General features: G+C 51.5%; 2 protein-coding genes across 9 annotated transcripts in view; both read left to right on the forward strand.

Annotated features, from left to right (window-relative positions):
- Nucleotides 1-4903, forward strand: part of CLK2 (CDC like kinase 2) — an 11865-nt gene extending 6962 nt beyond the window's left edge. For all 8 annotated transcript variants that reach the window (XM_021089727.1, XM_021089725.1, XM_013997014.2 and 5 more), the window contains 9 exons: nt 249-315; nt 491-607; nt 1433-1599; nt 2371-2465; nt 2987-3116; nt 3223-3305; nt 3468-3547; nt 3745-3835; nt 4370-4903. In XM_021089727.1, the coding sequence (XP_020945386.1) occupies nt 1446-1599; nt 2371-2465; nt 2987-3116; nt 3223-3305; nt 3468-3547; nt 3745-3835; nt 4370-4555 (819 nt within the window). In that variant the 5' untranslated portion in view covers nt 249-315; nt 491-607; nt 1433-1445 and the 3' untranslated portion in view covers nt 4556-4903. The remainder of the gene's footprint in view (nt 1-248; nt 316-490; nt 608-1432; nt 1600-2370; nt 2466-2986; nt 3117-3222; nt 3306-3467; nt 3548-3744; nt 3836-4369) is intronic.
- Nucleotides 5382-10084, forward strand: SCAMP3 (secretory carrier membrane protein 3). The gene is made up of 9 exons (NM_001185169.1): nt 5382-5664; nt 5990-6067; nt 6992-7114; nt 7201-7321; nt 7746-7874; nt 8319-8478; nt 8587-8688; nt 9232-9349; nt 9625-10084. The coding sequence occupies exons 1-9, from the start codon at nt 5599-5601 to the stop codon at nt 9769-9771; spliced, it is 1044 nt and encodes a 347-aa protein (NP_001172098.1). The 5' UTR covers nt 5382-5598; the 3' UTR covers nt 9772-10084.

The raw sequence follows: 10257 nt of genomic DNA on the forward strand, positions 1-10257 counted from the left end.
TTGTTTATCTGGGTGGTTTGAGTTGCTGTTGAGAATTGACCTCTGCTGTCCACTCCCAGCTCTCATGGCCCCTGGGTTAAAGGTGGTGGGAATCATGCAGGGGTTTTCTTCCCCTGTGACCATCTGTATCTGTTCCCCCTTCCTTCATCTCCTCACCCCAGGTTGCTGTACCCTTTTTTTCTTCCAACTCAGCTCATTCCCCACCTTCTCTCCCTCCCTCTCCCCGACCCTGCTCTTTTTCATTTCAGATGAAATCATAAGCACCTTGGGAGAGGGGACCTTCGGCCGAGTTGTGCAGTGTGTCGACCATCGCAGGTAATTGGCAGCCCCCCTCTGTACTCCACGCCTGCCAGCTGTAAAGAGGTAGTAAAAGTTATTTGGGGCTTTTTTGCTGACTAGCCAAAAGTAGGATTTCTTAATCCCTGGGTAGCCCTGTTCAATCTGAGATTTTCTTGAGATTCCAACAAAATTTTGTCTTGCCACCCTACAGGGGTGGGGCCCGAGTTGCCCTGAAGATCATTAAAAATGTGGAAAAGTACAAGGAAGCAGCTCGACTTGAGATCAATGTGCTGGAGAAAATCAACGAGAAGGATCCTGACAACAAGAAGTAAGCAAGCAAGCGAAGAAGTGTGTGGGGAGTCTGAGAGGCTCCACCCTGCCCCAGGAAAACCTTCCTGACCTGGGTTAGCCAGGCAGGGAGTTCTAGATCTTCTCATCCATTCATCTTTTGTTCGTCATCTTAGAGTAGTAGATAGAACACTAGGGCAGGAAGGGAGGGTCTGTGATATTCTCAAATCCACTCCCCTTGTTTTCGGGCCGATAGATTGCTCTGCAGTTTGCCTTTGACCCAGGATGGCCTCTTAGGGATGTACCCTGGAAATGGCCCTGAGTCTGAGAGTCAACATTTTCAAAAAAATTAGTTGAACTTTTAATACCCAGAACTATGCTGATGACATTTATGTATAATTTTTCTGTTCACACACATTCCAGAATCTAACTATAGAATAAGAGTATTAAGCAAAGACATAAGACGATAGTTATAAACGTGGGTCCAGTGATGGCTGGTGGTGAGTGAATTTCAGGAGTGGGATCTGGGGTCCGGATGTAGGAGTGGCTGTTTGACCATTCAGAGTCCACACTGGAGCCTGGCACTCAGCAGCTCCTCAGCAAATAGAGTGGGTTTTTTTTTTCTTTTTTTCAACTATTTAAAATGTTTCAGGAAACTGATGTGAGGCTTGGCGGGTAGTACTTCTCTTCTTGGTTCTGCCAGAAAGGCCATTCTCTAGCCAAACTGAATTTTCTTGGTGATAAGAGCTGGCATGGTTTTACACAAATATGTGGAATCGACAGCTATGCAGTCCCTCTTCGTTGGAGGGGTGGTGGGCAGATGGGAGCTCATCAGACATCCCCCTTCCTCCATCTCTCTTCCCAGCCTCTGTGTCCAGATGTTTGACTGGTTTGACTACCATGGCCACATGTGTATCTCCTTTGAGCTTCTGGGCCTTAGCACCTTCGATTTCCTCAAAGACAACAACTACCTGCCCTACCCCATCCACCAAGTGCGCCACATGGCCTTCCAGCTGTGCCAGGCCGTCAAGTGTGAGTGGGGCGGGCCGAGGTGGACTCTGGGGCAGCCCCTCCCTCCATTGGACCTCTTCTGTCTCAGTTTTGTGCACTAGTGAAGCCCCTCAAACAGTCATCTCGATGATGTGCCATTCTTTTATCCACTGTCCTGTTGACATCTCTTCTTCTTCAGACTTATCTCCTTCATCCGTGTCTTCACCATCACCGATTGCTCTTACTCCACATTCAGCCTAGCAGGAGCTGGAAGAGAAAGCATTTCAAACTAAAGCACTTAATTACCTCTTTTTCATTCCCCTTCCTTGGGAAGGTGTAAGTCAAGCAGGAAGCACAAAGAGACAAAAAGATTCCTCGAACTAGAGGTTTACATTTGTTTGAGCTGAGATACTCTCTGTTCCCAGCAACGCAGGCGGGAGTGGGGCGTAATGCAGCCAAGGGGCCAGGAACAGAATTTAGACTGCTCATACTTCTTCCTCTTATATCTTCACAACAGTACTGTTTTCTAGAGCTGAAGTCACAGAAGTCAGACAGATGTCAAAGTCAGTACAACAAAAAAAACCCATAGCACACCATCTATACATTGGTTGAGAAATACACATGTATTGTCCATTAATGAGTGTAGGGCTTCTTAGACCAGGCATTTCATTTGGATGTAGAGCAGTAAACAGCCTGGTAATTCTGGATCTGCCTCCTCACCAGCCTTGAGCTAGGTGACCAAGCCGGGGGTCAGCCGGTGCCAGTTAGCCCTGGCCACATGGACCAACCCTGACCTGGCCTTCTCCTCTGCAGTCCTCCATGATAACAAGCTGACACATACGGACCTCAAGCCTGAAAACATTCTGTTTGTGAATTCAGACTACGAGCTCACCTACAACCTAGAGAAGGTAAGGCAGACAGGGTGTGCCCCTTAGCCAGGGAGGGTGCAGGTGGCCGTGCCACTTTGCCCTTCTCTTCGCCCTTTCTGTCCTCCCACATTTTTAAGTTTCTTGGTTTGGGCTTCCTTCTTTTTTCTGTAAGGGAAGCTCAGCTCTGCTCCCTTGACTTAAGTGGAGATCATGGAGATCTCAGCTGAGGCAGCTCTTCCTCACTTGGCTACCTCCTGTGCATTTTCAGGAACACTACCCACCAGTCGCTTGGGCATACTCTTCAGATGCACAGACTTGCATGCTATTCCATAGTTAGCCCTTGATCCTGTTCCTGCCCCACTCCTAAAGTACTTTGCGGGATGTGGGGGAGGCTGTAAAGGAGGAGACGTTTCAGCATGTGTGGGGAGCAGGCAGGAGGTCAGAATTGCTTTGTTTTAAGGCTCAGAAGCACTTTAGAGAATAGTGCTAGAATCTCAGTCTGTTCATTCTTTCCGTCTCACTGCAGACGGAGGTTCATTCTCCTCCTGCTTTATTCCTAGAAGCGAGATGAGCGAAGCGTGAAGAGCACAGCTGTGCGGGTGGTAGACTTTGGCAGTGCCACCTTTGACCATGAACACCATAGCACCATCGTCTCTACCCGCCACTACCGAGCACCAGAGGTTATCCTCGGTAAGGGGGGAAGGACCAAGGTTGTCCAGATATGTGATGGGGTGTGATGGTGAGGATGGGGCCCCTCTGAGCCTCATAATACCTTTTCCTTCTCATTCCTACCCAGAGTTGGGCTGGTCACAGCCTTGTGATGTGTGGAGCATAGGCTGCATCATCTTCGAATACTATGTTGGCTTCACCCTCTTCCAAGTAAGTGGTGGGGTGTGTTATATGACCACTGGGCTTCTCCTGCCTGATTTCCTTGTTTGCTGAGGACCTGCCTGCTCACTCGTTCACACTGCTTACCTTCCTGGCGGCTAGTCCTCAGCCTCCCCTCCTGGTTCCACACCCAGTTCTGTCTTTGTTTCCCAGACCCATGACAACAGAGAACATCTAGCCATGATGGAAAGGATCTTGGGTCCTATCCCTTCCCGGATGATCCGAAAGACAAGGTGAACCTCAAGTGGGAGGGACTTAAACTTCTCCTTTTCTCTCCATAAAATTGGTCTATATCATATCATTTTCTCTTTTCTTTGACATCTCCCCCCCCCCCACCCCGACCCCCAGCTACTCTCAGATGGGGGAATAAGGGAATTATCCCACAACAAGAGGAAGCCCCTGATTCCTCAACTTCCCCCTTCCCCTCTAGGAAGCAGAAATATTTTTACCGGGGTCGCCTGGATTGGGATGAGAACACATCAGCTGGGCGCTACGTGCGAGAAAACTGCAAACCACTTCGGGTGAGCCGGGCTGGGAATAAATAGTGCCCACCACCCAGAGGTCACTTCCTTCTTAAGGTGTTTTGCCCCTGGAATGCATTTTACAAGCAGAGAGTTAGCAAAGTAGGGGAGGAAAACTGAAAGAAGACATCTTTTGTTGATAGAAGAGAGATGAGGGAGTGGTTTTATGGAGGGAATGAGGTTAGACAGCCATGTTTGAGCCAACCAGAGATGAAAGCAATGTCCTGGATTCTTTAGGTCAGACAGAAAAGCATAAACTACCTTTGAAGAGCTTACTTTTTAATGAGGAGCTAAAGAAGATTCCTGAAGTTGACAAGGATATACAAGTAGAACTTTCAAAAAGTATGAAGGAATAATGGTGCTAGTGGGAAGGTAGAACATCAGAAATGGTTACAGTGTGGTCATGGTTAGGTAGCATTCGTAACGGTTGTCCGCAGAGCCTTGGTCCTCCAGGATTGGAAGCCAGGGCCTTGAAGAAGAAGGCAGGGTTTGTAAGGCATCGTGCCTCACCTTTTTCCTGCCCTCCACCACCAGCGGTATCTGACCTCAGAGGCAGAAGAACACCACCAGCTCTTCGATCTGATTGAAAGCATGCTAGAATATGAACCTGCTAAGCGGCTGACCTTGGGTGAAGCCCTTCAGCACCCTTTCTTCGCCCGCCTTCGGGCTGAGCCACCTAACGCCAAGTTGTGGGACTCCAGTCGGGATATCAGTCGGTGACGATCAGGCCCTGGGCCCCCCTGCGTTTCTGACAGCAGTGGGTGTCCAGTCCAGGACACTGGTGCTTTTTTATACAAGAGAACAGAACCGGAGCCCACTCCTTCCTCCTGGCTCCGTGTGTACCTGTGAATATGTGAAATAGTGTAAATATGAAAGAACTTAATACCTATTGCTTCAACCCCTGCCTTGTACATAATGCTGTCCCATCTCACACTCTTCCCGCCCTCACCTGCCCCTTCACAGTTGAGTTGGATGGGGGCAGAATGAGGTAACCAGGTGGCATCAATCCCATGTTTTATAAGGAATTTTGTACAGTCTTTGTGAAATAAAATGACGTGCTTCATCGGACCCCCCTCCCTGGAGTTTGAGGTTTGGGGGGATGCTGGGGTGGAGGGATTGTCAACAAAGGGAGTCCCATCTTACCCTGCGACATTAATCATAGGCTGCCAGTTTATCTGCCCAGTCTGTCTCAGGAGAGTAGTAATGAGTAAGGTAAGATTTCTTGGTTAGAATGAAGGGCTAATGAAGCACTTTGATCTGGAATGACGAGTTGGGAAAGAAGTTCCGATTACTATAGCTGTTAGGCCGGGCCCCAGGATAGAGCCAGAAATCCAGATTTAAAACTTACTCAATAGAGCTCCTGGCAGGCGGCCGCCGCCACCTCCACCACCACCGGCGGGTAGGTCTCCCGTCGCAACTCTCCCAAGGCTAGGATAGACTCAGGTTCTGACGCTAGGCCCGCTGGGAGGTGTAGTTCATTAGTTGAGGGACGTCACATGACGTAGGGGCGGTACTTGGCTACCGGCAACGAGAGTTGTCACGTGGGGCACTTCCTTCTTTGCTTTTAGCCGAGACGCAGGCGCAACTCGCGGCTGCTGCGGGGATCCTTGTGACCCTTCCGGTCGGTACAGCCAATCCGTGCACAGAGAAGCGGGGCGGACCGAGAGGAGCGGAGCGGAGGGAGCTCTTGAGAGCCACGGCCGCCGCCACTGCCGCGGCAGGGGCGTGGAGGGCAGGGGGCGGCCCGGGCCGCGGTTGCAAACATGGCTCAAAGCAGAGATGGTGGAAACCCCTTCGCCGAGCCCGGCGAGCTTGACAACCCCTTTCAGGTGACTTGCGCCGGCCTCCTTGGGGCATCCTGGGGGACTTCTCGGTTCTAGAGGGTCGGGCTAACTTGTATTCCCATTCTTGACATTTGATCTGAGCAAGGGCCGCCACGTGGGAGTGACGATCAGTGAGCACCTGGGGGGCGGGCCCTGCCCCCGATAAGGAGCTGGTACTGGCAGTGTGGGGTGAAGGATTGGGAGCAGATACTGGGACAACAACGTGGCCTCCAAGCTGCAGTCCTTGCAGCCACAGGCAATTGAGAAGAGGCTCCTGTGAGTTCCTCCAGAGGCACCAGGTGCCAGCTGAGCCCCAGATCTCTGCCCACAGGACCCAGCTGTGATCCAGCACCGACCCAGCCCGCAGTATGCCACGCTTGACGTCTACAACCCTTTTGAGACCCGGGAGGTGAGATTCTGAAGAGCACAGGAGGGCCAGGAAGATTAGGGTATGCCAACAAGTCCACTCTGTTGGGGTACAGTGGACTTGTTTGCACGCGAAGGAAGGAAGAAGCAGGGTGATCTTAGCTCCCTGAGAAGCCAGTCTTCCATGGGATGTCTGAACCTTCTAAAGACACCAAGACCAAAGATCCATGTGGTTTGAGCTCTAAATATCGGTCCTGGGAGAAAGAACCTGGAGTCTCTTAGTGCCTGAACCAAGGCTCTGTCTAGGGAGGCTTCTTTAGAGATGAAAAGGGATGGGGCTGTTTGGAGTTGAGGAGAAAACGATCTATGCTTAGGTGTACAATTCGAAAGCAAGAAACGAAAGTGACTAGACCTGTTTATCTCGTGGGAATGGAAAATGCTAAGAGTTTTCAGAAGTTAAGGAGGTAGCTGGAGCTCTCCCGTGCTGCAGCTGCAGCAGGTTAAGGATCTGGTGTTGTCACTGCAGCAGCTCAGGGCAGTTTTTTTGTTTTGTTTTGTTTTGTTTTTTTTGTCTTTTTGCCATTTCTTTGGCCGCTCCCACGGCATATGGAGGTTCCCAGGCTAGGGGTCTAATCGGAGCTGTAGCCGCCAGCCTATGCCAGAGCCACAGCCAACAGAGGATCCGAGCTGCATCGCTTAGGTCCATTTTAAGGAGGTAGGTCCAGTAGATGAATGCTTTGAGTTCTGGCTGAGGAACTAGATGCGACTCCAGGTCATAGTAGCCCTCATCACCCCTCACATCACAGTCCTCTGATATAAATGCAAGAACTAGCTTTCTAACAACGGGGGGCGGGGGGAGCTGCTGCCTTAGGTAATGAGTTCTAGGTCTAGAGATATTCAAGCAGACTCTAGATTCCTGTGTTATGAGGGACTAGATGATTGCTAAGGTCTTTTCCAAACTCAACAGCCACCACCAAGCTATGAGGCTCCTGCCCCTGTTCCAGTTGCACCACCCTCAGCCGCCCCCTTGCAGTCCTCGAGAAAGCTCAGCCCCACAGAACCCAAGAACTATGGTTCCTACAGCACCCAGGTAAAGGGGCTGTGTGGGTAAGGGTTGGGGAGAGGGGCCAGCCCTGGGGTTCAGGATTCATATCCCCCTCTGCTCCTGCTGGGCAGGCTTCAGCTGCAGCAGCCACAGCTGAACTGCTAAAGAAGCAGGAGGAGCTCAACCGGAAGGCAGAGGAGTTGGACCGGAGGGAGCGAGAGCTGCAGCATGCTGCCCTGGGGGGCACAGCTAGTAAGTGGATCCTTGGTAGGATCAGGAAGGGCATCTGACAGCTTTTAAGCCTCGAAAAAGGATCTCAGAGCATGGGCGCAGGAGCTGAGTTTGACTTGGGGAGCTAAAGCTTATTTAAGGGTGAGCTCTTAGGCAAGTTAGTTAATCTTAAGTGCCTCAGTTTCCTTCCCTGTAAAATAAGAATGATGTTTGTACCTGTTTGACAGGATTGTTATGAGGGCTAAAGTCATCTATTCATAGCGCTTGGCACAGTGGTTAGCAGTTGTAAGTCATAGTAAACACTCGGCATTGCTTTTGCCCTTTGCCTTGTCTCCTTGAGCCCTCGAACTGGAAATGGAAGAGAGGACGTAGGGGTGGAAGGAAGGGGACGTGATCTGTTGGGCTCTGTCTCACTTGGGGGTCCTGCTCTCTTTCTGCCGTACAGCTCGACAGAACAATTGGCCTCCTCTACCTTCGTTTTGCCCAGTTCAGCCCTGCTTCTTCCAGGACATCTCTATGGAGATCCCCCAAGAATTTCAGAAGACAGTATCCACGATGTACTACCTCTGGATGTGTGAGTTGAGAGGCCTTTTTGGAGGAAAAGTACAGGGAGTAACCGCTACATCTTTCCAGCCCTGGAGCCCACTCACCAGAATGAGTGACACCTCACCTCTCCTCGGCAGTAGAGTTTCAGGCTCATTTCTCCGGGAACCTTCCTTGATTACTCCTTTTGTAGTATTTAGAACTTACTCTCCAGCCTTCTAGCAAATGTAGGTTCTTGCTCTCTCCCTTTTCCCTTTGTCCTCATGCATCAACCTATCCTGAATCCTTTAAATGTCTTTGCAAAGGGGATCACACATGGTTGAAATTTGCTAGTTCCGTCTGGCCCATTGAGACCTCTGTAAAGGCAGAGGCAGCCTGCCTTCCCTCATTCTGCCACATTTGGTAAGAGTTGGGGGATGGGCCTCTCTGGGAGGGACCTTTCACTGACCCATCATCCTGTCCCTTTGACCCCCAGGCAGCACCCTGGCTCTTCTCCTGAATTTCCTCGCCTGCCTGGCTAGCTTCTGTGTGGAGACCAACACTGGCTCAGGCTTCGGGCTCTCAATCCTCTGGATCCTCCTGTTCACTCCCTGCTCCTTCGTCTGCTGGTACCGTCCCATGTATAAGGCCTTCCGGTAAGAAGGGGGAGTGGGGATGATGGCAGGGAGGGGGCTTGGATGGGTCCCATTCTGCTCCTCCAGCCTTAATTCTTCTCCTACCTTCCCCATTCTTTCTCCTTGCAGGAGTGACAGTTCATTCAATTTCTTCGTTTTCTTCTTCATTTTCTTCGTCCAGGATGTCCTATATGTTCTGCAGGCCATTGGCATCCCAGGTTGGGGGTTCAGGTCTGTGAGGCTGCCAGCCGCCCTCACCCCTTCCTCCCACTCCTCTAGGCCTAATCAGCACTGAGTACTGGCATAGGAGTTGTTCAGAAAAAGGAAACGTGGTTTTTATCCTCCGGAGCTGCTGGTTTAATGAGAGAGACAAGGATGCCAGGATAGAGAGACCCCAGACGGAACTCGACAGGCATAGATTAAGGGAAAGATGGATGCATGCAGTCCATCTGGGAAGGCTTCTTGGAGGAGGTATATGTAAGCGCGGTTGACAAGGGAGAATCCTCAACAGAAAGTTCTCTTGAAAGTGAGGATGTCTGGAAGAGCTTGGAGAGGTAGGAAATGATTCAGAAGCTGAGATTCAACTATGAAGAGAGTAGATGTAGTTTGGGATTGTGGTGTGCCGAAAGCAGCCAGACTGACAGGGAAACAGCCCCCTGGTGGGTTGGGTGGGAACAGGACATGTTTGCGACATAACCAGCCCAGAAGCCGGGAGGACAGAGAGCCGCTGTGAGCAGCCCCTCTTCACTTCCACATACTTTCCCCTCCTTGCAGTGGCTGGATCTCCGCTTTGATGTTGGTGAACACCAACGCGGCTGTAGCTGTGCTTATGCTGCTGGTCGCCCTGTTCTTCACTGGCATCGCTGTGCTGGGAATTGTGATGCTAAAGCGGGTGAGGAACTGTAGATGGGGCCAGAAGAGCGAGATCACATGTCCCTAGGGGCCTGGGTGGAACATTCAGGAGCAGCTGGGGAGGGCCAGGCCGATGGACGATGGATGGGGTTCTCAGCTAATGGACCTGTTAAGAGTAGAGGGGGGTGTTGTGTTGGGAGAGAGCCAAGAAGGAAGAGCTAGAGCTGCAGGCTGGTGAGAGGTGGTGATGGTGTTAGATGGGGCGGGGTAACAGGGGCCAGAACATGCTGTAAAGGCTGTGCCTTTTACTTGCAGATCCACTCCTTGTATCGCCGCACGGGTGCCAGCTTTCAGAAGGCCCAGCAAGAATTTGCTGCCGGTGTCTTCTCCAACCCTGCGGTGCGAACTGCAGCTGCCAATGCAGCCGCTGGAGCTGCCGAAAATGCCTTCCGGGCCCCGTGACCCCTGACTGGGATGCTCTGGCCCTGCCACTTGAGGGAGCTGACCTAGCCCCCATCCCTGAGGTCTCTGGGACTTTGTGAGACTTCACTACTTGATGTCTCCGCTCTAGTGCCCCCAGTCTCACAGCCATGACTGCTGAACCTGACTTAAGGGTGTCGAGAGCCCCCTGTGACCCAGTCACTGCTTCCCTCCCACCCGCCAAATCAGGCCACACTGCTGCCACCTCTACACACCCCAACCCAGCTTCCCTCTGCTGTGCCAAGGCTGTTGCTTCGGTTATTTAAATAAAAAGAAAGTGGAACTGGAACACAAATCCCTGTTTCTGGAATTTTAATGGGAACTAGGCCTTATGGGAAAGAAAGTGGAGGGGACTGGAGTGGAAGCCAAATGTGGACTCCAGAGGGAGGGTGGGCCCTGGCCTCAGTGCGTCGAGGGCGGGGCAGCAGAGCCCGCTGGCTGGCGCAGGAAGAGGGAGGGAAGTCCACG

Source organism: Sus scrofa, chromosome 4, assembly GCF_000003025.6.
Source record: "Sus scrofa isolate TJ Tabasco breed Duroc chromosome 4, Sscrofa11.1, whole genome shotgun sequence".
NCBI classification, from domain to species: Eukaryota; Metazoa; Chordata; class Mammalia; order Artiodactyla; family Suidae; genus Sus; species Sus scrofa.

Coding starts and splice junctions, on each gene's coding strand:
- SCAMP3 (NM_001185169.1), top strand. CDS start 5,599: ATGGCTCAAAGCAGAGATGGTGGAAACCCCTTCGCCGAGCCCGGCGAG. Junction 7,115..7,200: donor ATGGTTCCTACAGCACCCAG/GTAAAGGGGCTG, acceptor CCTGCTGGGCAG/GCTTCAGCTGCAGCAGCCAC. Junction 8,689..9,231: donor ATCCCAGGTTGGGGGTTCAG/GTCTGTGAGGCT, acceptor CCCTCCTTGCAG/TGGCTGGATCTCCGCTTTGA.